The sequence below is a fragment of the Desmodus rotundus genome, chromosome 7 (assembly GCF_022682495.2).
Source record: "Desmodus rotundus isolate HL8 chromosome 7, HLdesRot8A.1, whole genome shotgun sequence".
In the NCBI taxonomy this organism is placed as follows: Eukaryota; Metazoa; Chordata; class Mammalia; order Chiroptera; family Phyllostomidae; genus Desmodus; species Desmodus rotundus.
The window spans coordinates 129108844-129136665 of NC_071393.1; the positions used below are offsets into that span (position 1 = coordinate 129108844).

The 27822-nt window shown below is 51.8% G+C and overlaps 1 protein-coding gene and 1 pseudogene across 1 annotated transcript; both read right to left on the reverse strand.

Annotated features, from left to right (window-relative positions):
- LGMN (legumain) lies at positions 1–27822 on the reverse strand. Its single transcript, XM_024568328.4, has 14 exons — positions 27682–27822; positions 17315–17479; positions 10951–11048; positions 9874–9955; positions 8487–8572; positions 7289–7364; positions 6764–6826; positions 5877–5943; positions 4897–5015; positions 4719–4808; positions 3511–3711; positions 1466–1636; positions 442–509; positions 1–185 (listed from the first exon to the last, which is right to left on the reverse strand). Exons 2-14 carry the CDS (start codon positions 17450–17452, stop codon positions 143–145), a joined length of 1302 nt encoding a protein of 433 aa, XP_024424096.1. The 5' UTR covers positions 17453–17479; positions 27682–27822; the 3' UTR covers positions 1–142.
- LOC112311795 (G-patch domain and KOW motifs-containing protein pseudogene) lies at positions 24628–27497 on the reverse strand (annotated as a pseudogene).

The window sequence follows — 27822 nt, forward strand, 5'->3', positions numbered from 1 at the left end:
GCTGCACGGGGACCGCAGGAGACCGGGAGGTAGGAAACGGCCTGGAGTGCAGCCCGGCCTCCCTCTTGCTCTATCCACTTCCAACTGGCACGCGTTCTCAGGGACAGCGCTCACACTTGGAAGAGCAGCAGGAAGGCAGTGGTCAGAAGTAACCCAGGCATACCTGGTCCATGGACGACTTTATCCTGTAAGAGACAGGAAGCGGCTGGTGAGCCACACTGAGCCTGAAGAAACGGAGACAAAGGTAACCCAGCGTGGGACAGGCAGCCACTTGTGACAGACCCCGTCACGATTGGCTCTGAGAACGCATCCCTTTCGCATCCGTCCACAGTGAGAGGCGGTAGCCGGGGGAAGCCCACTGCCCACTGGCACACATGGACAGCTGCTGCCCCTTGTGCTCGCAGAGCCACGCCGACCCTGCGCCGCCCAGGGCTGGCTTACCTGTCAATGGGATAAGGCTCCTCACAGAGGTTGACCAGCACATACAGATGTCGCAAAGCGTACTCGTACTGGAGGGACACAGACCACAAGACTCGGTCACACGTCATCGTCTCACCACGCAATCGCCTCCTGACTCGGGCACACCCCGCTTTTGTGGTTACAGAGGTGAAGCACTTGGGACAGTCACTCCTGACCTTTTTCGGGGTCATGGAGCTCCTCCCCACCTTTTGATAATCTGGTCAGGTTTATGGGCCATCTGCCCCTAAAGCGCCCCATGCACGGGGGCCAGCAGGCCGCTGAGAGTCAGACCCAGGTCAGGGGTCTTCGTCAAGAACCCTCGTGGCTCTGCTCCCTCTGGCACCTAGCAGCTGACCTGGCCGACTGGCTCTGCTTCTGGAAACCTCATTCAGGGAGGGCACACTGATGAGGGAGATGGATGGTAGCAAATGTCACACTGGATCGTAGCAGGTTAAGACCAAAACAGCTGGGGATGCTCTGACCTGTGGGCCATGGTTGGCTGACGCCTTCCCTAGAGGCTTCGCACAGCACGGACCAGGGAGCGGGCTTTTTAGGGACCTTCCAACCCTCACATGCTACAGTCTGCAAACACTCGGTACCTCCCCTTTCTCCACAGGCCAGGGCCTGACTTCAACAGTAAATCTCGGGCGGAGTCAGAACAGACCAGGGAGGGAGAAAAACCCGTGTGGCTGGTGAGCAGGGCAGGGGTGGGGTGGGGCCAGCAGCAGTGTGAAGAGAATGAGGGTTGAGGCGCCTGTGACTGGTCAGCTCCTATCCATGGGGACCATGAAGAGTGTCTAGGGCCAGGACTTATGGTGAGTTGGGACCACCTTCTTCCTCTCATCCCTGTCAAAGGCCTCTGAGTGAGCCTGCTGCCCCCTTAGCCTGGGTGGAACCTTCCACAAGCCAATGCATCTGATGGACGCCCGGTGGACAGTACTAACTGAGCTTCTGGGGTGCAGACGAAGGGAAGGCCTGGCGGCCCACGGGAGCCAGCCACACTCACCGTGGGAGAGTGCCAGTTGAAGCAGTGTGTGCGGAAGTGGGTCACGGAGGCCTTGTAGCAGTCGTGCGCCGTGAGCGGGGCTCGCTGGGACAGGAGCCTCTCCACCGCGTCATCGGACCCCGTGACCAAGTACATGATCTTCCGAACTGACTTCTCCATGACATTCCTGCTCTGGGAAGGAACAAGTCTCTTCAGAACGCATCTTACTTAACGAAGCCCCTCTTCGGGCCCTAGACGGGGCAGAGGCTTCTCTTCACACAGTCCCCACCTGGGGCGCTACAACAGCTGCCCGCAGAGCCGCTCTACAGACGGCAGGCGGTGTGACGCGGGCGCCTATGACGGCTGGAAACCTCTCGATGTGTCGTGTCCCCTAGGGATCTCCCGGCAGGACAGAAACACCGACACCCAAACACCTGAAGAGCAGGCACGCATGGCCCACTCTGAGGAAAGGGGGGGCGTAGAAATTGCGCCCAAAATTGATGGTTGCACCTTTGCCCGTTCCAGAAACCATCAAATGGTCACACAGAAGGACACCAATGAAGAAAACCAACATCATTCAGAGGAAGCTGATGCCTCACTAGCCAAAATTTACAATCAAGGCCTCTGGCCATGCCACCCCCAACCCTGAAAACCACAGAGGCTGTGTGCCCACTGCGTGTCGGACCAGGGGCTCTCCACGCATAAGGCCAGACCCACGGGGGAGCCCCGACCTCACGGGGCTCCGTAAGATCCCGCCTTCTCCAACGACGTAACTGTGTGAGGCTGGGAGTTCCTCACGTACTCCGGCCAGAGGAGCCCAGCAGAGTGAGTGCAGAAGCAAGTACAGGGACCCAGCTGATCCCACCACGCTGGGCAGAAAAGGCATTTGCAAAAATGTAAAGTAATTCCACTCTTCTCACCAAAATTGCTTTTTAGGAAATGGATATTTTTCATACAAAATACATTTACACAAAATGGGTTTATTACTGTCATTTCTAAGTGAGTTAGTATTTTTTTAAATCTCAGTGTTTATTTCTAATGCGGGAAGTGTTGACATAACCCACGTAAACACTAGCTCTTCGGGATGAATGCACCCGGAGTATGAGTGATCCAGGACTAGAGGAGAATGAGAGCTGCCCTCTCACACTGTGGCATCGACAAAAGTCTGTCCTGGCTGATGAACCGCAACAGCTGGACAGACCCGCCACCAAGATTACTGGATACAGGGCGTGGAAAAGTGGGTTTACAGCTGCTCCTGTGGAAAACGCCACAATAATTAATAAATAATAATATAAGAGTATAAACACTATTTCGTGTACTCACAACTGTAAACCTACTGTTGCCCCACCCTATATATGAATTTAAAACCAATTTTTACCTTTCCCAGAAAACTCAGGCCACGCTCCAGCGCGTCAACCCCTGGGCCGTGCTGACTGGGGGAGGGAGGTCACGCAGAGCCGGCTTTGCGGGAAGGGACAGCCAGCCCGTGCCCAGCGCCCCAGAGGGTGCGCTCCCGGTGGTTCTGGCCGCCACGCTGTAATATGACAAGTAACCCTGCCAGTTCCAAAGAAACCGAGATGCTACAGTAATCATAAATGCCAACCCAAGCACGCTAAAAAGAATTTTAGGCTCTGATTAGGGTTTCCTAAGGTGGTAGAAATTTTTTGTAGATGGGACTTTAAAAAAAAAAAAACAAAACAGGTCTACCTAACAACTCACCAAGCAGCAATAAAAATGTCCTCTAAGCAACTGGGTACAAAGGAAACAGAAGTAAAAAGTGCCCACATGCCATGGCCTCTCGGGAGGACACTGGGAACGCATCCCCTGCTCCCTACCAGCACCAGAAGTCAAAGCCGTTTACCAATGAAGAATAAAGACACGCACTCTTCTGCTCAGGGGCTTCCACTTACAGAGAAACAAAGGCCCGTGTCCTCTCCCACACACGTTGTGGCAGGAGGAGGTGTGACCCCAGAGTTCTAGCTCCCGGCTCTGAGCAGCCCTGGGCCACATTCCGGTGGCCCAGACCGAGCGCGCAAGGCCGGCGTGGCCCCTGTCCCAGGACTGACCTCCAGGTGCCTGTGGATCGCCTCGACTAGACGCCTGGACTCCTGCAGGTCATTGGTGGACATCAGTTTCCTTTTCATGATCATGAGGGGCACCTCGGGGCTTGGCGTGAGGTCAAGGCGTTGGACCGGAGGCAGCGAAATGGGAGAACTGGCTTTGTGTTTCAGCCCCTGAAACTGCATCAGCTTCATGGCAGAGATGGACTGGGGGTGGGGGGAGACAGAGAGAAAGAAGCCCGCTGGAGTGAGACGAGCAGACGTGCCCACCGTACCTTGGGCCCAGGGGCTCACGGTTCGCTCCGCGTGGTTCCAGGCCACAGCGCAGCCTGAGAACACATGCAGCAGTGGGCGAGGCAGCACACCCGAGCACCTGAGACCCACCAGCGATGGGCTTCAGCTCTTCCTGGCACCCGCTGCAGCAGAACTGCTATTCTTTCACCTAGGAAAGGCAACCGCCCCGCCATGTCACGCAGCGGGCGGGCCGGAGTCGTGTCAGCCAGAGGAGACCCTGAGCTATGCTCACCCTCCACGCTTACCTCCTGCCCCTAGTGCCCAGCAGCAGGAAGGTGCAAAGCCTCTGTCCAGGTGACAGCTGAGGTCTGGATCCACTGGGATGGACAGAGCTAAAGCCACAGAGGGGCCGCCTAAGGCCTAAGCCTTCAGCCACCTACTGCGGCCTTGCCCAGACAGCCCTGATGAACATGCCTATTTAACTACACAGGTCCCTTCTGGACATAGTTGGAAGGAAAAAAGGCTCTAATTTATAGTCAAAGGGTAAAGGTAACACCCTGCTACTTGCAGAGGGAGGCGGGACCCAGCCGATCTGGGCACGGGGCTCTGTGGGGCCATGGCACGGAAGTCAGAGAGGCTTCTCACTGTATGTCTGACCTGTGTTTTGTGGTTTTGATGCACGACCATCTCTCATGCCCCTAACTACCTTGTAAGTGAGGGCTCTGACCATGGAGGAAACGGAGACTCAGAGAGGTTATGCAGCTTGCCCAAAGTCCGACTTCACGAGTTTGAACCTAGCAAGGTCCGACTCCAAAGCATGAACCGGGTCCCCAGGATGGAGTGGCCGTGAGTGGCAGAGCCGTCGCTGCCCTGGCCGGCTCTCACCCAGCCCCTGTTGCTCTTCACCAGGACATGAACATTCCAGGCGAGTTGGCCCGGAACGGGAGCACTGAGCCAGGGTTCGAGGCCCCCCTACTCACCTTGTTTCCATACTGCATGACATGGCTGGTGTTGGTGTGGGATTTCACAAGCTGGTACTGCTTGTGGAGAGTCTCTTTGGTCAAGTCCTCCTGCAAAAGTGTAAACAGTGAAGTCCTTCAACCATCAGAGCTGGAAGGTGAAGCCTCAGCTGAACAGCCAGCCCCCTGGAGGGCTCACCACGTCCGAGTCTTCCATCCAGTTGACGCTGTACCAGTCCCCCAGGTAGGTGGACCTCTCCTCATCGTAGTAACAGGCATAGGATGACTCACTGGGATTGGCAGCAGTAGTCGCATAAACTGCGAGGAGGTAAAGACACCTGTTAGCCACACTGTTCTCTGCTGCGGATTCCGCTTGCAGCTTGAGCCTTTGCCTCTTTCCTGCTGCAATCAGAGTGGCCCCCGGAGTCTGCATAGGGAGCGGGGAGACATCGAGGTCCCCAGCACGGCTCCTTCAGTTACGATAATGCGACTAAAATGACACGTGGAAGGAAGAGAAGCCAGTGGACACACACTCTGTACACAGTGAGCAGGCACACACGCGTGTTAGGACCCGAAGCTGTTCTGGAACAACAACGCTGCAAGGTTTTAATAGCTCTGGCGACTTGAAGAATATATACCTAGTTTAGTTTCTGGAGAAAGTTAACATTTATTGGAGAAACAGATGGGCTGAGTCTATGCAATAGCAACCACTTACTATCTACCATGGGCTCAGAACTGTGCTTGACAACTATTAAACCTAACATGATGAACAAACAAATAGGTACTATCTGTATACCCATTTTACAGGTGGGAATATCTGAGGGTGAAGGAGGGTAAGTTACATGTCCAAGATCAAAGCCAGCAAGCACCCCGTCACGAAGGACAGGCCAGTCCAAAGACTGATTTTGGTCCTAAGGGGCTTTACTAGAAGCTGGGTGAGCACCATGGATGGAAACTCACATACAGATTCCTTCTGCTCTGGCCACTAATCCTCAAGGTGTAGAGGAAGCCCAGAGTTGTCTGCCCCTGTCTCCCCACTTCTATGTACCAGGCTACCCTAGGTACCCACTTATGCAGAGTACTTGGTTCTTCACACTGGCAGAATCAGAGTGACCAACCGCACCCCCGAGCACCGCGCTCACCCAGCCTGGCTCAGAGGCCAGGGCTCCCAGCACCTACCGTTGATGTCGGTGGGCAGGTGCTTCATCATGGACCCAGACTCACAGGCTTCGATGTAGAACACCATCTGGAGGGGAACGAGATGGGCGCCCTCACACCTTGGCCAGGCAGACCTCTCCCCGATGCCACTTCGGCTGTGCCCTCTCTCCTGACCCATTCTAAGAGGCCCTCACTGTCGCTTTGGGAGACATCTCCACTGTGAGGGGCTGCTGCCAGAGGCTACAGAGGCTGTTGTCATATGGGCCAGGGCTGGAATTCATTCATCACTCAGAAGTGATCTGTTAGCTGAAAGAGTGCAGAGTGCGTGCGTGGAGCCACAGAGATGCTAAGGGAACTATTTCACCGACCAGCACAGGGAGACGGTACGGCAGGTTGTCCTCCCACATCTCTACCGTGTCTGTGCCAGAGCTATCCAGTCTCCATAAAGGGAGCTACGGGGGGAGCTATGGGGCAAGCGGGGGCCAAAGTGAAAATGAGATGGTGATATTTTCCCCCCTGCCTGCCCCGAATTGCTGACAGCCCTAGGAACAGCATTCCCCAAATAGGGTCCCTACACCAGCAGCATCACCGCCAACTCGGAAAGGCGAGTTCTCAGGCCTCTCCCCAGACCCCTGAGTCAAACTCTGGCGGGCGGGGTCGGGCGGGGGGCGGGGGGGGGGGATTGACCCACACTCCTTGTTGTAACAAGATCTCCAGTGATTCTGATCCACTGGCTAAAGCCCTAGAATCAGAAAAGGTTCATCCTGGGAAACCAGACTGAGCGAGAGGCACCCTTTCCAGAACACACAGCCACCCAGCGTGAGAAGGCCAGCGCCGGAGCAGTGGGCTCTGCTTCCGCTGCCCTCCTCACGCTCCTGCCCCACGGGCACCCCAAATGCTGACGTTACCTTTTGGTACTTTTTGTGTTTGTGCATGTAACGGATGGTCTCGTTCAGGTCCTTCACGTGAAGCTAAAAGGGAAGAATAATGACATTCAGATCAAGACCTCAAGAGAAATCATTTGCTGGAAAACCTGCAATAAAGTCCTAACGATGCTTCCGGTCCCCGGAAACATCCACAGTGCATAGCATCACCCCGGAATGTCAGCTTGAGAGTGTTACTCGTGTATCTAGGAAGGGCAGGCGAGCGTGCTTCCTCGCCCCTTCCTTTGCCCAGAGCATTCAGAGACTGTGTCCTGTTACTGAGCCTAGCGCCATGCTCCCGAGCCCTGACACAGCCACTGATGCTGGGCCAGGCACAGAAGTGTGGGGAAACTGGCCGGAAGAGGTGTCTCTGGATAGATTTCGAGCTGCTCAATGTGTCCCCACACGCCACCCTGCCAGGACATGAGAAGCCCACCTCGCAGGTGTAACGCCACCCCCAGGTTTTGTTTTCCGTTCTAGTTTGCCTACAAAACGCTGAGAGAAACTCACGTCGTCGTTAGGGAAAGCCAGCAACCCGGTAGCTCCGTGGTCCGTGAAGTAAACAAAGACGTGGTCCCGGGGGCCGCTGCCGAGAGAGCAGACGGACAAGAGTCAGAGTGGCCGTTTCCTACTCCTGATTCTACTCTGAGAAGTCGCCCTAACCAAGAAACCAAGACGTTTGGGGATGCCGGTCTCCCAACCAGGGATAGAGTCACTCTGAGCCACGAGGCATGTCCCCGCACCCCGGGCTCTGCATCACGGCCGGCGCGGAGCACTCCCATGCTGAGGAGCTCAGCAGACAAAACAGGCGTGATTTGGAAAGTGGCATCCTTTAGCAACTGGGCCTCACCCCAGGCAGCCACGCTCCCAGTGAGATCTCCCCCAAACGAGTAAGGGGGCCAGGACACACATCCAAAAGTGTCCTACAGCTCCAGCTTGGCCTCCAGCCTCTTGGCCTGCACCGTCTGGGACACCCACCTGCCCACCCTTGCCAGGGCTCCCACTCAGGGGGCGCTGCTTCAAGGTTGCAGAAACACAGTACCACAGTCACAACCAATATGGTTCTTCACACACAGATGCCCGCCTCTGCTCCGCGTCACACGAGCTCACACGTGCCCAGGTGTCCCCTCTGGTGTAAGAGCAACAGCCCCACTTGCCAAGTACCTGAGACGCCCTGAAGGCATGCTACTAAAGACCCTGATGTCACAGAAAAATGCTACAGAAGAGATGCTACGCGAGAAGCCCGCTCTAACCCACAGCCGGTGGGCGAGCACTGGTGTTAGCCTTCCCGGCACAAAGGCTGGCCCTGCACGTACGGTGTGCTCCTCCCCACTGCGCAGACTGGCGACCAGAGCACAGGCGTGGTGGCAGGCCTGGCCCCACAACCCGACCAGCTGCGGGCCTTCGCCACCAGTAGGATGTGCAAGGTGCCAGCACTAGGGTCCACAGGCAACAGAATGCAGCAGGCGTGAGTGATGGGGAACATTTCATGGAGAGTGAGGAGGAATCCTGGATCACGGGGCTAATGTGGTACAGAAATGGGCTGCCAAAGGAAGGCCCCCACCCTGTGCAGCCTGGCTTAGGTCAGGACAAAGCTCCCCTCTCTACCATTTCTCCCGGGGAGACAAGCTGGGAGCCAAGAACAACTCTATTCTGGCTGCCAGATCATTCAGAGAAGCGTGACGGCCATAGAGCAAGTGGACATTACCTCTTCAAGACCTTCCCAGATCCTTTGCCCTTCACTGCTTCTGCATCACCTCTCAGCACCGCGAGGAAATTTTCCGGCGTGACATCCTGCAAACAATTGGAGGTCGCCATCAGACAGGCCGTTCCCAGTCCGAGCACTTGCTGAGCCTGCAACAGGCCCGGGCCGCAGCTGCCCACGCGGCTCCAAGGCCCAGGGCTGGAGAGCAAGTGCTCTGGAACCAAGAAAGGCCCAAGGCAAGATCCATGTTTCTGGGGCAGGCGCCCCACCTCTTCTCAAACAGCATTCTGTCCGCGGCTGATGGCACTCAGCAAGCCTGCCACTCCTTCCAGCCCATTATGAAGTCCATGTGGAGAAACCTGAAGATGCTGGTCAGTCGGGACAAGTGGCAGACAAAAAGTGTACCCCCTCAGAGAGACAACGAAGAGGCAGCAGAAATGTTAGCACAGGGCCCGCCCCTCGCATCCAGCTGCCTGCCTAAAAGGCTGACTTGGAGAACATTCCATGTCCTTTAACAGAGTTTTCCTAAACTAGTCCCTGCTCATTAAAAAAAAAAATAGCAATACAGGAAAGCACAAAAGAAAAAAAAATCACCCAAAATCCCACCACTTAGATTCCAGACATTGCCTTATACAGGGTGGGGCAAAAGTAGGTCGTACAAGCAAGTGTAAACCTCCTTTTGCTCCACTCTGTATAACTATACAGAAATAATTCCATAAAAATGGGATCATCTATATGACATGTATGATGCGTTCACTCTAACTATACTTGAGTTTAAAAGAGAAAACTGAAACTAGAAGGATTGCTAAACTTCAGAGAAACGTTTATCACCAGGAATGTTAGTTCCTAAGTATCCGCCTGATGTTAAGAAAGAGACACTGCAAAACTGTGAGGCTGCAGGATCGCAGTATTTTTAACAATGTGTCGATTTATACAGCCTCAGCTGACTGGGAAAGATTAATAGTTCGGCGGAAATGATATAAGGTAATAATAATTAACGAAAACCTATCTCAGCAAAATCTGAAGCTGCTTTGCATGGGGCTGGAGCTGAGAAAATGGATTTTCAGAAAAGCACAGGTGACCTGGAATCAGAAAAACAGCGAAGCCTCCAGAAAACCCGGTGTGGTCAAAGGAAATGTATTATCAGGCTGAACCTGTAAGAAGACTGGAAACTAAAGATTAGTCGACTACAACTTACTTCTAACTTTCTTTTCTCCCCCCTCTGCTTTCTATCAAAACTCTCCAAAATTACTCCTCAAGCACAAATCTTCAAACAGACACTGACTAGAAACACTGACCAGAAATCAGCCTAGTGAGGGTCTGGTGCTAGAAATGCCCCAAACATGGAAAACCATCCCAAAGAAGAGAAGAAACCCCACCGCGGCCTCACCTCCCCGGTGTAGTCCTTCAGGACGCCCGCGTACACATCCGAGCCGTTGGGCCTGTTGATCACAACTCCCGGGGTGGGGTTGCTGAAAACCAAAGGACACAGCTGAGGCCCCGAGCCTGGCATGGCTTGAGGTCTCTCTCTGCACAGTTAGGGCCCCTCATACACAAATACAGCGATCCACCGTGTTCGCCGAAGACCCTGCTGCCCGCACAGTTGGTCACCAAGTGTTAGGGATCTTAGCAGCTTGGGGATCTCGGTCATCCCACAAGTCAAGTTCTTGGCAGGAGCGGCGAAGGCCAAGTTCTAACACCCAGGACAGGGACAAAAGCCCAAGTGTGCCGGCCTCCTGCCAGAAACCACACAGCATCTCAGGGGCCAGATCTCACCAAGAGACCTCTCAGAGCAAAACCACTTGTAGAAAAGGGCCAGAAGATAGGACTTTAGTATCAGAGCTTAGGCGTTAAAGCTCCGAATGGATTATGAGCTGTCCCGTGAGCTCAGCCAAGGGCAGAGGCCTTCTCACCTGCCACACGGCAGGGGACAGAGGGGCTGGGGAGACCCGCACTAGTGAAATTTCACACCCATACCTGCCATTCTGGATCTCCTCTGGAAATCAGGTGAGCAGGCGTGAGAAACTATTCGCAAAATTAAACTCAACAAATAATAAAAGTGGACAGGTACATAAAGGGTGGTGGGATCCAACCCACAACGAGCATCCTATGTACAGGCTGCAGAGGGGTCCCCTCTGCGCTGCCCACCCGCTTGGAAGCGAGGAACACGCACCGCAGACCCCAATGACGAGCTCTCCAGGCCGAGAAGGAACTTTTTATTATGCTTTCGGTGCTTCCAAAGCCCCAGCCCCACACCCCCTTCGGCCCCATTGCCCGTGTCCCTGACACCTCCCTGGTGCCCCAAGGTACGTCCAAAGCTCTACACGAAGCAGCCCTGTGAGATTTCACCCGTGAGTCCGTTTCTATCCTAATGTTAGGCCACTCATGTAAGGGTCCCAGGAGTCTCTCTGCACTTAAAACAAAACGCCCCGAAGTTCTCTGCCACCAGGGAGGCACCCGGACTTACTCTTCAGCGTTGGCGATGTCGTCGTACATCATCACAATGATCTGCTCGTCGGGGACCCCATTGCGGTGGACAATCTGGTAGGCGTGGCACGCGTCAGCCTGGGAGAAATGATGCAGGTGAGCGTTAGCGGCGGCCCGGAAGGAGGCTGGTTTTGGAGTGCTAACGAGCAACCTGTTCTTCTTCACGGAAGGCAGGCTGGGGGTCACCGCCTATGGGTCAGGTCTTTAAATTATTTCAAAACATATACATTTATATTTTTGCACTAATTTCTTTAACCCCCCCCCAATCATCCAAGCTCTTATTCTTTACGCAGTTAAAGTAGACTTCATACCACCCCCACCCCAACCACCGCATCTACAGGTAGCAAGGGCCTTTGAGAGGAGATCAGTATTATGTCAGATTTAACCTGCGCCTATGATGACAGTGGAAGGGAGCAGACACACCCACCAACTCACCTTGGTGACAGATCACCCTACCATTTACTCCTGTCGGGGAGCAGGTTCATTAAAAACCAAAACAAAAACTTAGGAGTAAGTCCAACAGAAGCAATGCAAGACTCACACACACCGGAAAGGATAAAATGCTGCTGATGGAGATTAAAGAAGGTCTGGCTGAACGGAGAGACAGCTTAGTCATACATCAGAGACTTGATACTATTAGAAATTTTTTAAACAATCAGCAGGGTTTTGCAGAAACTGACAAGATGATCCTAAAATTTATATAAAATTGCAAAAGACCTGGACTGGACAAATTTTGAAAAAGAAGAACAAAGTTGGATGCTTTTCACTTTCTGATTTCAAATCTACTCTGGGGAAAGCACAGGCTTTTCAGTAAATGGTGCTAGGACAGTTTGGACAGCCACACGCAAAGCACACACTGGGGCCGCATTTCACACACACGAGTTAACTTGGAGTGGATCACAGACTTCAGTCTGGGGCCCGGAGCTACAACTGCAAAGATGGTATAGGTCTGACCCCAGCAGCATGGTCAACAAAAGAAAAAAACGATCCACTGAACATCAGAGTATAAAATTTCAGCAGTTCAAAGACACCATTAAGAAAATGAAATGACAAGCAGGAGAGCAGGAGAAAATATTTGCAAAACATTCTCTCATAGGACTTGTACCCAGAATATGCAAAGGACTCTTGTGCTTCAGTAAGATAGTCAATCCAGACAGGAAAACAAAGATTTGAGTGAAGATCACTGAAGAGGACAGGCGACCCAGCACAGCCGGGCCCTGAGGAGGCAGGCGGGAACAGCCAATTGCGTGGCAGCTCCAGACAGGTAGGCCAGGGCCGGTTACAGGCAGCCTCCAACATTGATCACCCCTGGAACCCGGCCCAAGTGGGCCCCGGGAGGGCTTCAGCCGGCACCACAGCTCAGCCCAACTGCACACGTCAGCGGCACACCCAAAGGGACATCCCGGCAGGGACCAAACCCTGCTGGAAACAACCCCGATGTGGGGCCGAAGGTGGAATGTTTACTGGCAGTCAAAAGAAACAAAAGCAGGGTTCGCCCAAGTAAACTAACTCGGAAATGAAGTGAAGGCTACTTGACTCACTTCCCTGGAACATTTCCGACCTAAATGAGTTTTTCCTCTTAGAAACAGAAGGGCCGTGTGGGGCGACGCTGCCGAGGAGGGTATTGAGCAAGACCTCACCCTCGGGACTAGCGAACAGAGGCTGCAGTGGCTCCGAGCTGTTAGCTCTACGGGCTTGCTAACGCATCCCGTGATTTCCTGCTGCCTCCAGCTACATAAGGTCAACCTGCTTGGAACGAAGGCCAAAAACAATTAGCATGCTCTGGTCTCAGGCACTCTGAAGGGCTGGGGAGTCCACTTTGGAGCCAGGAAGGAGCTGAGAAGGGGTTCTTGCAGTCCACTCACCCAACAGGTGTACACACATCGCCTCTGAGTGCCAGCAAGGTGAGGCGCGGGGTCAGGCTGTGCAGGGCTGCCAGGTCAGGGGAGAGCAGGAAGGACACCTGAGGTCTCCGCAAGTCCAAAGCCCACATTCTTGCATGACCCTGCGCTGCGTCCGGCCTGTGCAGACAGCCAGCCTTCCCAGACTAGCTGCTTTCCCCTAACTCAGCCCTGCTCCGCCCTCCATCCTAATCTCTTCCCACTGCGCCCCTCTTCAAAAGCGCTAGTTTCTTTTTTGAAATATAGAAGTGATACTTTGCAACCACATGGATTAACCTCAAAAACACACGCCAAGTTAGCGATTTTCAACCGTTGCGCTGCAGGCATTTTTTAAAGTGCACAACACCTGATGATTTACTCAGGGGCACTGACCTCTCTTCCCTCAGGCTGTCAAATAAAAAACAACAACAGCCAGCACAATAGCAGTTTGGTGTGAATGACTCAAACTTATACCTATTTTTTTTGTCAGATCAGCAAAAAATACATTTTTGGTGTGCTGCAGAATTTTAGTAATCAGTTTCTGTGTGCCGTGAGTTGAAAAAGGTTGAAAAAACCCCATGGTCACATGGGGCTGGGGAGAAATAGAGGCTAACTGCAAATGGGCATAAGGGAACTTTCCAGAATGATGGGAATGTCCTGGAACTGGACTGTGGTAATGCCTGCATCACTGTATGAATGTACTAAAAATCACTTAACCATACAATTGTCATAGGTGGGATGTGTGACGTGACCACTACGTCTCAGCGAAGCTGTTTTTAAGAAGTGGTGCTGGCACCCAGTTTTAAAGTACGCAGAATGAAAGATGGCCTTTCAAAGACATGGTGACCCAGCCATTTGACCCTCCATCATCGCTTTTCTTCCTGCCTCCTCTCGTGCATACAAGTTCAAGACCTCTCCCTCCCTCTGCTCAGTGGAAGCCTACCGGCCCGCCTCCCCTGGGCCCGGGACACACATGCTCACACAGCCTTCCTGGAGGAGGCAGTGGACCCCTTCCGCTCCCCCACAGCCACCAACCCCAACCCGCACGGGGTGGGGCTGGCGTTCTCAGGCTCCTCCGCCCTCCTGAGGACACACCACCACCCAACCTTCTGGTTCCCGGCCCCACTGCCCAGCAATGACCTCCACCCCTCCCCCACCCCCTTTCTCCTGGTTAATACCTGGCTCACACCTACTTCCCCCCACAACCCCTGAGAGCCTCAAAGTCCTCCTAGTGACAATGAACTTCACCTGCAACCTGCTTCAGCGCCCAGCCCCACCCCCCTACCCAGGCCTTAACTATTCCTTCCTCGTGTGCACAAACCTCTCTGCCCTGAAAGAAAGCCCCCGCCAGCCCCACTCCCCACCTTCCCTCCCCGGTGACCTATTTCTTCTTCCCTTCACAAGCCCTCGAGGACAGGCTGGACAGCTGTCACACGTGTGTCTGCACTTCACGACTCTCCCTCTCCCCACTCCCCGGAGTCTGGCTTCCACCCCTGCATTGCGAGAATCGCTGTCCCCAGGCCTTGCCCTTGCAGGGACACTCAGAATGTCCCTGCAGCACCACTTCGGACCAAGCCACCCCGTCATGCACGAATCCCAGCCAAAAATGGGAAACTGAGAAACCCCTTTCGGTCGAGCCCAAACCCGGTTTAAAGAGCCCTCGCAAAGCAATAGAGAAGCGCTGAATTATTTGTGCCTGGCGAACTAATCTTCCCTTCACCGGGGAAATTTGCCGTGATGAGTGCCGTGTTAATCCAAGGGGAATGTAAGCCTCTGTCGCAATGTTAGTTTAAAGTCTGTAAGGGTTCTACAGGGAAAGTCCTTTCAAATTCTTTTAATGATTAGCCTCCGAAGTCAAGAAAGCACATGTCAGCAGCGGGCCCCGAACAGAGCCAGGCCAGCAGGGACATGCGCGGAGGTCGGCGATGACTCGGCACGAGTGTTTCCTCTCTGCTGGCCTCAGGGCCGGCATCCTCGCAATTGCCGACAGGATGGCAGTCGGGAGCCACTTTGGTCCTGCTTCCCTTCGTCCTATTTCAGTATTACCTCAGCCAGGGGAACTAGCAACACTTAGGAGGAAAAAAAGGGATTCTGTGGGAGCAAAGGGTACGTGGATGCCTAACTGTAATGACGTCTGACCACTGTTGTCTAAAGTTGGCTGTAGGAAAACCCGGGTGGCTGCTGAATCCGCCTGTGGACTCTCAGTGACCTGCATCCAGTCTCTCTCTTGGTGGCTAGAGGGGGAGGGGCGGCCTGACAGCCGAGCAGGAGTGCACTCAGGTTGCTCCTCTCCTGGGGAAATGGGTCAGGCCGCTTGTTAAGTATTAAAAGGAAAAGGGGTCATTTTACTGTGGCAACAAGTTTTCAATCGAGCCAAGTTTCCTATTCAGCTAACAGACAAAAACCATTCAAGAAATAATCATCCATTTTAGAGCTGGTGGGAGTTTATCTAAACAGCCCCTACCTACCAGAGAGGCAAACCGACACCCTGGAAGGGAGACCCACAGGCGACACTCACCGGCCAGCCTCCAGGACACAGGCCAGGCCTGCACTGGCCGGCACTGTGGCCACCGGCCACAACACACGGTGACGAGCACTGCTACAGTGGCCAGCCCACACTGAGCGCACCGTGAACGTCAACATGCGCTGGATTTCAAGACTCGGTACAAAATAAAAAACGTGTGGCATCTTACTACCAACTTTTTGTACCGATTACAAGTGAAATGATAGTAGTTGGATATACTGGATTAAGTAAGATAAATTTCACTTTTTTTTTAATTTTTAAAAATGTAGCTGCTAGAAAATTTACTACAACACATGTGGCTGCCTGCTGGACAGTGCTGCCCCCAAGCTCATCAGCCTGGGTTCGAATCCAGGCTCAGCCACTTGCCAGGCAACCCGCATTGGGTGGAGTGCTGACCCCTTCTGTGCCTCAGTCCACTCATCCGCAAAGAGGAAGTAAGGACCGGAACTACCGCCTATAACCCACTATGGGGATTAAATGAGTTTGCTGGGTAAAAGACTCTTCGATGACAGTCCAGCACATACTGTGATAGTCTGTGCCTCCTGTTTCTCAGAATTAAAAGATGAAGTGACTTTTTAAGTTACAGCTCTATTGAGATCTAATTCACATACCATAAAAGTCAGCCATTTGAAATATACAACCCCGTGGTTGCTAGTGTGTTCGCAAAGCACGCACCCTCACCCCACTCAGGTCCAACCCCAGAATACTTTCACCATCCCAAAAAGAGACCCCACAGGCATTCTCCCCTCCACCCAGAGCTTGGCAACTGCCAGCCGACATTCGGTCTCTATAGATCTCCCTCCTCTGGACATTTCAGATACACGGCATCCTACAGCACGTGGCCTTTGGCGACTGGCTCCTTTTACTTAGCATCATATATTGAAGGTTCATCCATGTTGAGGAACTGCTACTTCCTTTTTTGTCTGACCAAATAATACCCCCCCCCCCCCCCGCATGGATGTACCACTTTCTGTAATACCCCCCACATGGATGCACCACATTCTGTGCACCCGTTCATCGGGTGACGGGCACTCGGGCTGTTCCCACTTTTTGGCTGTCACGAACAGTACCGCTATGATCGTTCCAGCACCAGTTTTCATGAGAACGTGTGTTCACTTCTCTTGGGTGTGCATCTGGCAGTGGAATCGCTGGGTGCTATGGTAACCCCACGTTTAACCTTTGGAGGAACTGCCAGACTGGTTCCCAAAGTGGCGGCACCATTTCACAGCCCCACGAGGAGGCCGCATTTTAGTGTACTTACAGACCTGGGTTCTTTCCTCATTTATTCCCGGCTGGTTTGGTGGAAATGCCGGGGAAGCTGGGGAGGAGGCTGTGAAGGGAGAGCAGCGGGGCAGAGCCATGGAGGACACAGAGGCTTCGAGAGGCTCTGACCAGATCCCCGGGCTTCGGTCCCGCTGCACCTCAACTTCTGTGTGGCCTCGGGCAAGTCACTTCCTCTCTGTTTCCTTATCTATACGAGGAAGGTGTGGACCAGTGGGTCTCAACTAGGGATATCTGATATAAGCCAGACCTACTTCTGATTGTAACAGTGGGGTGGGAAGTAGGTGATGCTCCTGGTATCTGTCTAGTGGGTAGAGGTCAAGGATGCTGCTAAACATCCCACAATGTGCAGGGCAGCCCCCCAAAGAATAGCCTGGTCCCACATGCATAGTCCAAGGCTGACAACCACAGGTCAGACTGATATGACTCGGTGGGGGCCATTATGAGGAACTGCCGAACTGCTTTCCAAAGTAAATGTACCAGGCACAACCCCCAGCCCCATGAGGGCTCCCACTTCTCCGCAGCCTCGCCAACACACACACTCTCGGCAGCCTGAAAGCAGTGTAAGTGGCTCTTTAAAAGGTCGGTTCTATTAACGAGGTCCAGGATTGTTTACAGAACGCCAGCGCCATAAAAAAAGAGATGAGTCATTTTCTTACCTGGTGCCTGTAATTAAACCAGCCGTTCGAACCTGCGACGATGACCACCCAGTGCTTGCCCCCGTCCTCAGGATCGTCCTCGAGAACAGCGCCAGCTCCCAGCGTCAGGCTGAGCAACACGGCTACTTCCCAAATCATTGTGCCTCGGCGTTCAACCGCAGACACCTGGGAAGGACAAAGCAGAGTCGAGAAAAAAGGGATGAGAAGAACAGAGTATTGCTGGGCCCTGAGAAAGCACCAGAGAAAGCGGGTCAAATGGTAAGACCATGTAGTCATCATGCAGAACGTGCTGAGGATAACAATGGTGACAGAGCAGAATTTTAGTTTTAGCTCTGCTGCCCCTTTCGTCCAGGTGGAGAAGGGGACGGACTGCCCGTACCTCCCAACAAATTCAGTACAAATTAAAGTTATGAGTATATACCAAAGAATATCCAGAAAGCTCTCTGAGCAAGCCTTAAAGATCTGTCACAACTTGATATGCAGCAGATAAAACTCATCAGTAAAATTCAGTGCATTAGAAAAATATCTGGCCAAGTAGCTGGGTAGGTTAGAGCATCGTCCTGGTATGCCAAGGTTGCAGGTTCAATCCCTGGTCAAGGCACATACAAGAATAACCAATGAATGTATAAATAAGTGTAACGACAAATCAGTGTTTCTCTCTCCCTCTCTCTCCCCCTTCCTCTCTGAAATCAATTTTTTAAAAATGTCTACCACATACTATGAACTGTTAGCAAGAAAAGAACATACATGTAATGTATGCATAGAAAAATGTGGCAGGTAGACATAAAAATGTAACAGTGGTTATTACTGGGTGGTAGGTGGGATTAACAATGATTTTCTCTTTCATATTTGTTTTTTACTACAGTTAATGTATATTACTTATAAAATGTGTTAAAGTCAGTCTGTGTTCAACACAAACACTGAATGACCATTTATTAGCTGGTGAGCAAGCGACCTGGGTGAGCGAGCCAACAGTCAAACACGGGCAGCCTGAATCACTGTCTTTGTGTAACACTTAACCCACTCACGTGTGTCCTGTACAGAAGACAGAGCAAACCCTTTAACCCTTGTTTTATAGGAACTTGCCCAAACCCCTGAGAGTCAGCTCCAGCCAGAGACCAGCCGTGCCTTCCGAATTCCTGGTCCGTCCTTTCTGCTACATGGCTCTGCATCTCAAGACTTACCTTAGTGAGGCGCACGCCCAATTTTATACTCCGTGGTCAAAACTTGAGATGCTGTTTTAAAGCACCAAAGGCAAGAAAGACTAAGGCCAAGCCGTGGCCACCATTCATTACTCAGATCAGACCCTGTCCTGTGTCCTAAAGATGGCTGTGTAAAAAAACCAGCCTTCCTGTGACAGAGGCCAGGCCTGTCGTTCTGAGATAAGAGGGAAACAGTCTCTGAGATGCAGGGACTCAGAGCAAAGAGTCTGTGAGGCCAGGCGAGAGGGAGCCGAGGAGCAAAAGCACCCCTGTCCCCAGAGCTCCGCAGTGGCCCCCACCGGGAGGTGTCACGGTGACTACTGAGGTGGCCCATCCAGCAGCTCTTTGATTCTAAGCTCACTCCTAATTGCTGGCCGCCACTAGGCCTCCCTGGGAAGCCTTCCCAGGGGTAGGAGCTGGCAAACTTTTTCTCTGGTGTTGGGAACCGCCCTGCCTGGTTTCAGAGGCTGTAACCCCCCATGGGTAAGGCTAAGTCAGAGTTGGGACCATAAGCCACTAAGGAGAGAAAGCTTATCTCCCTGGCAGGTGTGCCACCTCTGCCCACTTCACCCTGCTTGGCCCTGAGCTTGACCAGTTAGCCAATGATGGGTAAGAATCCTCAAGGGAGGATCAACCTAAGACAGGCTCTGGTCACCAGGAATAAACTCGCAGGGAAGGACTCGGGGGGCTGTGGAAAAAGGGGGTGATGGACCCTTGCCCCTCGGCTTTGAAATAGCCTGAGTCCTCATTCAGTCTGCAAGAAATCTCCTAATCTCTTGGCTGCCTTACTTCCCCTGCCTGATTTAAACCTGAAGCATAACAGAGGGCGGGGCAGTCCTGTGCTGGGAGGGGCGGATTCCCTGGGGAATCAGGCCTAAGAAAAATACTTACTGTTCCAGTGAAACCTGCTTAATCTGTACCCTCAGTTTAAAAGATAAGGGTCCAGGCCTGAGATGAGTCTGGCCCTAAAGTTTTATGGCCCTCTAGCTGATTGGCTGTAGCTCAGAATAAGCCCTCAAGGTTCTCTGTAAATCCTGTATTGTTTAATCCTTACTGGTTGACAGTGATTGATGAGCTTTATCTGCATTCCTATGGGAATGAACCTAATAAAAGCCCATGGAGGGAAAGGCTCGGGGCCCTTCTCCTTTGAGAGATCGCCACCTCTCCTCCCCAAGCAGATCATGTCTTGGTAGACTTATTCTTCATCCATGGAGGACTGGGGGGGGGGGAGCGGAGTGCTGCGTTAAAGCCCCCCCCCCACTCTGGAAGGCTGGACAGCCGATATTTCCAGCTTTGCGGGTCGTGCCATCCCGTGGCACAGCCACCCAGCTCCCCCACCGTATCACACCAGCAGCCAGAGACAATAGGGGACCCACCGGGCATGGCAATGTCACTCTAAAGCAGCGGTCTCCTGGCCCAAGACCCGCCCTAGGCCACGAGCAAGCTCCCTCTGCCCACGTGGCAGGTGCCGCCCGGCTGCACTAATCACCCGTCCTGGACAATCGTTAAACGGGCCCCCTGGTTTGCACACCCAGCGCCTCTGCTTTTGGCTCGTGTGACTTAAGCCTGAAGAGCTTCATTCCTCTACAGGCACACTTCTTCCCTTCATATTTAGGGACAAAAAGAGTAAATAAAATACCAGAATCCAGTGGCTGGCCTGGCTGTGAACAATGGAATGAACACTAGCAGCTAAACCGCCTCAATGAGCAAACAGCACAACAGCTACTGGAAAAGCACCGCCAGGTTAATTTCAGAAACACAAGTTTATCTGTCGTTCTTCTACCAAGATACTAGCAAGTTACTGCTCTGTGAGAGAAGTACCTTATAAACAGAGTGATATTTTTGTAGTTAGCATTTGGCGATGGCTCTCTTCTATCATTTTTTTTCTTACAAACAACAGTGTTGTTCCTTGAACATGATGGCAAGTTAAAAGCCTCGCGGTCTGATACTGACTGGCTAGCGCCACTTAAAAAATACGTGCACTAACACTGTTTCGGAAGACACATAGGGGCCTGGAGTGGAAAGGAGATGTGAAAGGACCGTGATCATTCCGTGACCTTAGCAATGAACCCCAGTCACAGCAGCTGACCTCAGATGGCAATTTCCACCCGATCAGCAGCATTCTTGACGAAGTCGCAAAGTATCTTGAACATGCCTATTACTCCTGTTTTAGCAAAGTGAAAAGTTCATGAAGAGAAAGCAGGGACCTCTGGGAAACCAGCTCTCCGGCTGCCGTTTTGCAGGCCGCCCACCCACCCGACCAGCGGACAGGGCCTGAGCACCGCCCAGGAGCTCCCAGGCCCAGAGAGGGGCCCAGGCGGACAAAACCCTTCACGGAGCTGACGGTCTAGTGGGAAGAGATGGGCCAGGGAAATCCACGGCTTGCCAGGTGGTGGAGAGAGCCGGGGACTGGTGTAAGGCAGGAGTGCGAGGTATCCTTTTCAAAAGGGGACGGTTTTGAGGAGGTGAAGGAGCCCACCCCTTTGCAACAGCAAAACCCTGGAAGCAACATTAATGGTGAAATCATTGAGGTACATCCTTATAAGGGGGTACTGGGAAGCCTTTCAAAAGCATAAGGCAGATCTCAATGTGCCAGGTGCACCATTAGGGGTACCTGTTTAGTCTGCCAAATGTTTGTGGGGGGGAAATGACAGCTGACACACTAACGAAGGAAGAGGAGCACGTCTCCCTGGGCGCAGGGTGGGAGAGTGGGTGCCCATGGCTGTCCACTGTGCACACGCCTCACTGCCGCGGGGGCCAGTCTCCTAACTCCCTTCAGACATCTGAGCAAACTGAGGCTCGGTGGTAGAGACACTTACTGGAACGTGGCGCTGCTGGGAAGTGACACAGACCTGGCTCCCGAGACTGTCTTTTTCCACTGCATCATCTCGCCAGTCAGAAAAGAGCTGTTTATTTGAATGTCTGGGAGGCCCTGTAACCACAGATGGGGATGCTACACCCCACATGTGGGGCCCAATCACAGAGCAGGCCCCTGCGCTTCCTCCAGCGGGAGGACACCCACACTCCTCTTCACCGCCCTAGTAGGCTGAGGCACTCACAGGCTGATCCAAAGTCAAGGTCAAAGAACAGGCCTTTACGAAAGAATTTCACCAGCATCCGATGATGATGATGACGAATCCTCTGCTGTTCCCACTTGGTCCTGTGACCCCCTCAGGCTACAGTAGGTCAGTGATTCAGCTGGAGGATTCTGCTTGACTTCAAGAAGTGTACCATCAAGTAGGGCTTAATCCATTTGGGAGGTTTGGGTCCATTTGAGATAAGTTCTCACCAACAATGGAAGAAGTAAGGCCACAGTCACATGACCATCTCTACAGCACAGTCAAACCCAGGTCTGACACCAAAGCCCACACCTTAACCACTGTGGCTGTGACCTCTCACTGCCAGACCTGATTTGCTACTGGCTCTGGGTTAGAAACAGCGAAGCATCAAAGCCACGCTAGACAATGACCTCTGAAAAGAGCCTTCCAGACCTGAAGGCCTTTGATCCTACTCCCTGCTCTCCGGGAGTTCACGATGAAATCATCAGGCAGGTGGTGCCTGGCTGACAACACGCAGGAGGAGGCCATGTGACAAGGGCCTCCTCCTTGACCCAACGTGAGTCAAGCTCCTGGGAGCCCTCCTCCCGAGGTAAGCGCTGGCCTGCTGAGCTCAGTGTCAGCAAAAATCCTGTGAGAATCTCCCACCTCTGATATCCAATCAAGTTCCTCTTAGTAATTTTCCAGCCACTGACCCTCTCACCCTGCCCACACGTCCCAGCCGTCCTTGCTGTGTTCGGAGTTAAGCTCGGTTCTACACCAGAGTCTCTCTCGCCCAATGAAACAGCTGAAAGACAGTAAAAACCCCTCTCGCCGTTTGTAACAAGTGTCTAGTGCAGATTCTCTTTCACACAGGACTCACGACAGGACAGGACTCAGTCAGGGAGGACGTGACAGCCCCTCAGGCCACATTGTCCGTCTAAGAACTGAGATGGCAAATTATTGAGAGAATATTCAGTTCTCAAAGCCTTTGATTCCCTGGTTAAAAAGTGCCATTAGCCCTGGCTGGTGTGGCTCAGTGGATTGAGCGCAGGCCTGAGAACCAAAGGGTCACCAGTTCGATCCCCAGTCAGGGCGCTTGCCTGGACTGCAGGCCAGGTCCCCAGTAGGGGGTGCTCGAGAGGCCACCACACACTTATGTTTCTCTCCCTCTCTCTCCTTCCCTTCCCCTCTCTCTAAAAATAAATAAAAAATAAAATCTAAAAAAAAAGTAGGTTTATAGTTTGCATGGAAAATAATAATTAATAAATAATAATACAAGAACAAACTGTTTTTAAAAAGTGGGATTAAAATCCAACCAGATCTTATCTCAATTCTCAAATGAAGAATGGATTTTGTTCAGGAATAATCACTTTTTTCCCATAGGAAAAAGTTCTGATTTGATGGCAAATTAGATTCCAGATATGAGCATGTCCTTCCAGGGTATCTAATGTCTAAAAATTCTACAGGCATTTTTCACAACTCCGTAAAGCTGTGGATAACAACAATGCAAATAGTTCTCATCTAAAAACATTCATCTATGCCTATACTTCGGAATCTCCTTAGAACTGGTTATAACACCTAAGTTTCTTCATTAATGAGTTAAATATAATCGTGAACACCAGTTCATTTTTATATCTGTACAGTGGTGACTTTACCTTTTCTATTTCATGACATCCTTTAGTTTCTCCACACCTATATTTCTTTAAACAATAGAGTTCATCATGTGGTAGGCAGAATGACACCCCCACTCCCAACGAGGTCCACCTGAAACCCCCATATTTATAAATATACTACTTTTCACGGCAATGGGACTCAACAGATGGCGATTTTACCTTTCTTTTTAAAAAAACTTGTAATGTTACAAAAGGTATAACCAATAATTTGGAATTTGAAATAATTGTATTTCAAAATACAGTCAAAAATTCATTTTTAAATCCACTAATGGTTAGAAGAATTTAGAAATCTAGCAAAGTGAACTTGGCCAGTGGTTAATGGTTCTTCCATGTCTTTATTTTCTCTGCTTATTTGGCACTTGAATTTCTTTTGCCCAAATGACTATTTTTCAAACCTGGCATCAGTATAGTTTGTAGTCTTCTCTCCAAATAACTTTTATAGATAAGTGTGAATTAAGTTAAATTTTATTCCAATTGATGTTTCAAGAAATTGAAGGGTAGATATCGAACTATAGAATGTACAAAATATAACACAAAACACCTGTTACTTATCGCTCAGGCCATCAGCTGTTAATATTTTTTAAATCTGTTGTCTCCCTATGAAACAAAACATTACAGATGAAATTTTCCCCCATTACCTCTCCCATTCTCCCTACACCCCTAGGTAACTACTTTGGTCAGTTAGCATTTCTTTTCATAATTTATTATATATTTAAAAAACATATCCACTTTATATACAGTCCCCTAATAATGGCCATTTAGGCTGTTTCAATCTTTTTACCCTTATAAGCTATGTTGCAATAAACAGCCTAATACTCCTCTCCTTGTATAGAAATGTCTGACTAGGATACTTTCTAGAAGTGGAATCACTGGGTATTTTAAGAAATACCCACTCTGCCCCGGCTGGTGTGGCTCAGTGGATTGAGTGCTGGGATTGAGTGCTGGCTGGCCTGTCAATCAAAGGGTTGCTGGTTCGATTCCCAGTCAGGGCACATGCCTGGGTTGTAGGCCAGGTCCCCTGTAGGGGGTGTGCAAGGGGCAACCACACGTTGATGTTTCTCTCCCTCTTTCTTCCTCCCTTCCTATCTCCCTATAAATAGATAAGTAAATCTAAAAAAAAGAAAGAAATACTATTCTGCTGGTAGCTGGTGTTCTAAGGTACACTTCCACTAGAAGTAATGCCTTTCCTCAAATACCCATCACCTCCTGAGAGTATCAAATTTATCATTTTTTTAAAAATTTGAAATGGTTTTTATCCTACACTAACCGCTGACAGGGCATTCTGTGCCCTGTCCCGGTCCCAGGGCCGCACAGCAAATGCAGCACAGAACAACGGTCTCCCCACGTTCACAAAGGCGGGATTTTCACACTGCGCCTGGGGAAAGGAGCGGGTCCATGGGTCAGTCTCCGTCTGGGTCACGAGAGCCCAGGTACTCGCAGACACATTATAGTGAAGCTCCATAGCCAATTCTCTCTCCGTAGGTGAACCACAGCCTGGCTCTGCTCTCTGCCCCAGCCCAGCAGGTGGCCCACCCTTCCAGCCTGTGGCCCCAGCACCACCATCACACGGCTGCCCTGGAGCTTGGGGACAAGTGTCTCCAGCATGTCTTCCCTGACACCTTCCAGGACCTGGCCATCGTCTTTCCGACATACACAAGTATCTGGACTGAGGACATCTTCAACGGTCATCTTGGTGGTGTAATACTGGCCACCCTTGCACAGTTTGTCCACAAACCGCGCACGCAGGTCCCTGTGCAGCCAGTGCTGACTCCTGGAGGCTGCTTTCTCACTCTGGGAGATAGGCCCGCCTTGTCGGTCTGGAAGGTGTTTCCTCTTCCTCTCTCCCACTCCCTGCCAGGTGGGGAGGTCCTGATCCTGGTCCCTAATGAGGTTGTTCTGTTCTATTGCCCTGGAGAAGTTTTGTTCGCTTGGCCAAGATTCAAGGAGTTCTTGTCAAACTCTTGCTGGGAGACCGGTAGTAGGCTATACTCACTAAGAGTCACCAAGTGGCTCCCCCCGGCCAAACAAACCATGGCCTGAACATGGTCGGGATCCAGACCTTCTACCTTCCCATAGAGGCCTCGGTGAGGGCCAGAAAGAACCACCGCAGCCCCTCCAGGTACCAGTCCTTCAGGCTGGTCTTCCTTATCCTCCTCTTGCTCCTCACCTGGCCTCGGCAGGCGGCAGGGGTGGGCGGGGGCCAGAGCCTGGATCTCAGTCAGGTTGGCACTCAGCCCTAACCCTTTAGGCTTCAGTGAGTTGATGCAGGGCTTCACCACTTGAGTGAAGGTGTGGCTGATGCCCTGGCCAGGTTTCCAGCCCATGGCCCACAACATGGCCAGCCCGTAGGCCTCCACAGGGACTGCCTCGTAATCGGCCTCCTCGGGTGCTGTCCCAGCCTAGGGTTTGCTGTCTGCCCCTTCCTCATTGTGGGTGCATCTCTTCTGGATCACGGGGATAGCAAGCGTGGGGTCGACACCCACATTCTCTTTCTCCTCCAAAGACTTCTTGGGTGCCCTCCTTCACAGTCTGGGACAGCACCCCACCCACCACAGCCTCAGTAGCCATGGATGGGCCAGGGGCCTGGGCTGGTGGCTGCCTTTGGGGGCCACCCTGGATCAAAGGGATGATGAGATCCTAGGAGGCTTCTGAGAGATTAATACTCTGCAACTTCCTCCCTTCCACGGTCTTTAAGAAATCCTTCTCTTCTGGAGCTGTACCCAGGCTGTCTCCCCAGTCTACCAGCTGTCTTTGGGCAGCTGTGCAAATAAAACCAAACGAAACTGGGGAAGTGGAAGGTCCCACCAGCTGCAAAACACCCTCTTTGGTGTCTGCAATCTTGCCCTTCTTCAAACTTTATTTCTAATCTTATGGGATATAAAGTAATCTAGTTATGGGTCTAATTTGCATTTCCTGGGTTACAAGAGGCTTATATGTTTAATCATTCCCATTTCAACACTTTTGATACATGTGACCATTTCCCCACCATAAACTGAGATTCAATTACCAGCTACAAAGCAACTTCTGAAGTTAAAAAAAGAATGCTGGGCCTTTCCTCAACAGTCATGGGTTTGAAAATTAAAGAGACAAGAGTTCTCTTCAATATATTTTTACTGAGCAGTACTGGGTATGGTGTTTTCCACCTTCATACCAGTTCACAATTCTTCCTCTCCTGTCCCTTCCCACTGCAACTCTTTTAAAACCCTCAGCAATTCTCCTGGGAATTAGTGCCAATGAGCTCCCTAGTGTGGCAGCTCCCTGTCCAATATTTTTCTACACTACAGAGTATCTAAGATAAACAGTTATTGAATTCAGCTTTTGGTACAAAATCCAAATCTCTTACACAGGAGGCCCTACAAGATGTACCTCTCTATTCTCACGGCTCATGAAATCCACCACCCACATGAAATCCCTTGCTCCAGGCTCCAAGACTCCACCTCCCAAATTGATGCTCTTTCCATGCCTTCGCCATGCTTCTTCCAGAAGAATGTCTCCTCCATCTCACTAGCTCCTGCCCATCCCTCAAACTCCATTCAAGCATCCCCTTCCCAGCAAAGTTCTGTTGCTTCCCATTGGGTTAATGCCGCCCATGTAACACTGGGATGGTTCACTGTAGACTGCCTCTGCCCTTTGCAAGATAATCCCAGCTCAAGAAGCTTACTAAGGCTCAGAAAATGTTTGCTCAGACAGCCTGAGAGTAAAGAAAGTGGGGCTACTCCACTCACTACATACCACCAGGCAACTCTCAAACCCTGGGCATTTATTTTCATCTATACAACGAAACACTTGCCACAAACTCTGTTCTCCCAGCCCCCAGATTCTACAGTTCTCACCATGGAATAACCCGTGTAGGTATAACCTCTGATGGTTAGGGGCAGAGGACCAAACCCAGCTAACTTTCACTTCTGTGGTTGATGTGTATCACCCTGTAATTCCCACCAGCTCAGACCTCTGAGAACTAGGGCTTCCCTGACTTCTCAGAAGGAATGTTTCTATAATGCTTTGGGTATTTTTGTTGTTGTCCTTAACAGTCCTTCCCCTTAGGCTCCTACGGAAAACTGGATGGAAAAGAGTGCAATCCTCCGCAATCAAAGTACCAACAGTGTGAACTGTTCCTGGTTTGTAAAGGTAGAAACCAAGCCCCAGACCCTGCCAAGCTGTGAGACCTCAGCAAATGCCCCCTCCCCTCGCGCCTGTCCCTCCCCGCTCTGGGAGGTGGAGCCTAGGCCTCCAGCCAGAGCCTTCGCAACCCAGAGCCTACCCGCACCATCGCCACCACGCCCACCGGATGGCGGGCTGAAGAGGTCACGGGTTTCCCTAGGGAATTCGCCGTTTCCCTAAATTCTGTTTCGCGGGTGAGAAACGATTACTCAGAAAGGGCCAGGGGAACTGAAATCCCGATTGGGAGGCCAAGAGCCTCTGCAGCAGACGCGCGGCCTTGGCCCGGACGTTACCTGCGGCGGGTGACGGTGGCAGCGGCGACAGCTGTGGCAAGACCGTGGGAACCGCTCGCAACACACAGCCTCAGAAGTACCACCTCCAAGCGTCCGCCCTGCAGTGATTGCGGGGTTGAGCCCCACCGTCTCCCTTTTTAG

Bases quoted from the DNA above. Each gene is read 5' to 3' on its own strand.
- LGMN (XM_024568328.4), bottom strand. From the start codon at position 17,452: ATGATTTGGGAAGTAGCCGTGTTGCTCAGCCTGACGCTGGGAGCTGGC. The intron at 11,049-17,314 runs GTAAGAAAATGA...CATTTCTCCCAG, and splicing joins GGTTTAATTACAGGCACCAG to GCTGACGCGTGCCACGCCTA. The intron at 510-1,465 runs GTGAGTGTGGCT...GTGTCCCTCCAG, and splicing joins TCAACTGGCACTCTCCCACG to TACGAGTACGCTTTGCGACA.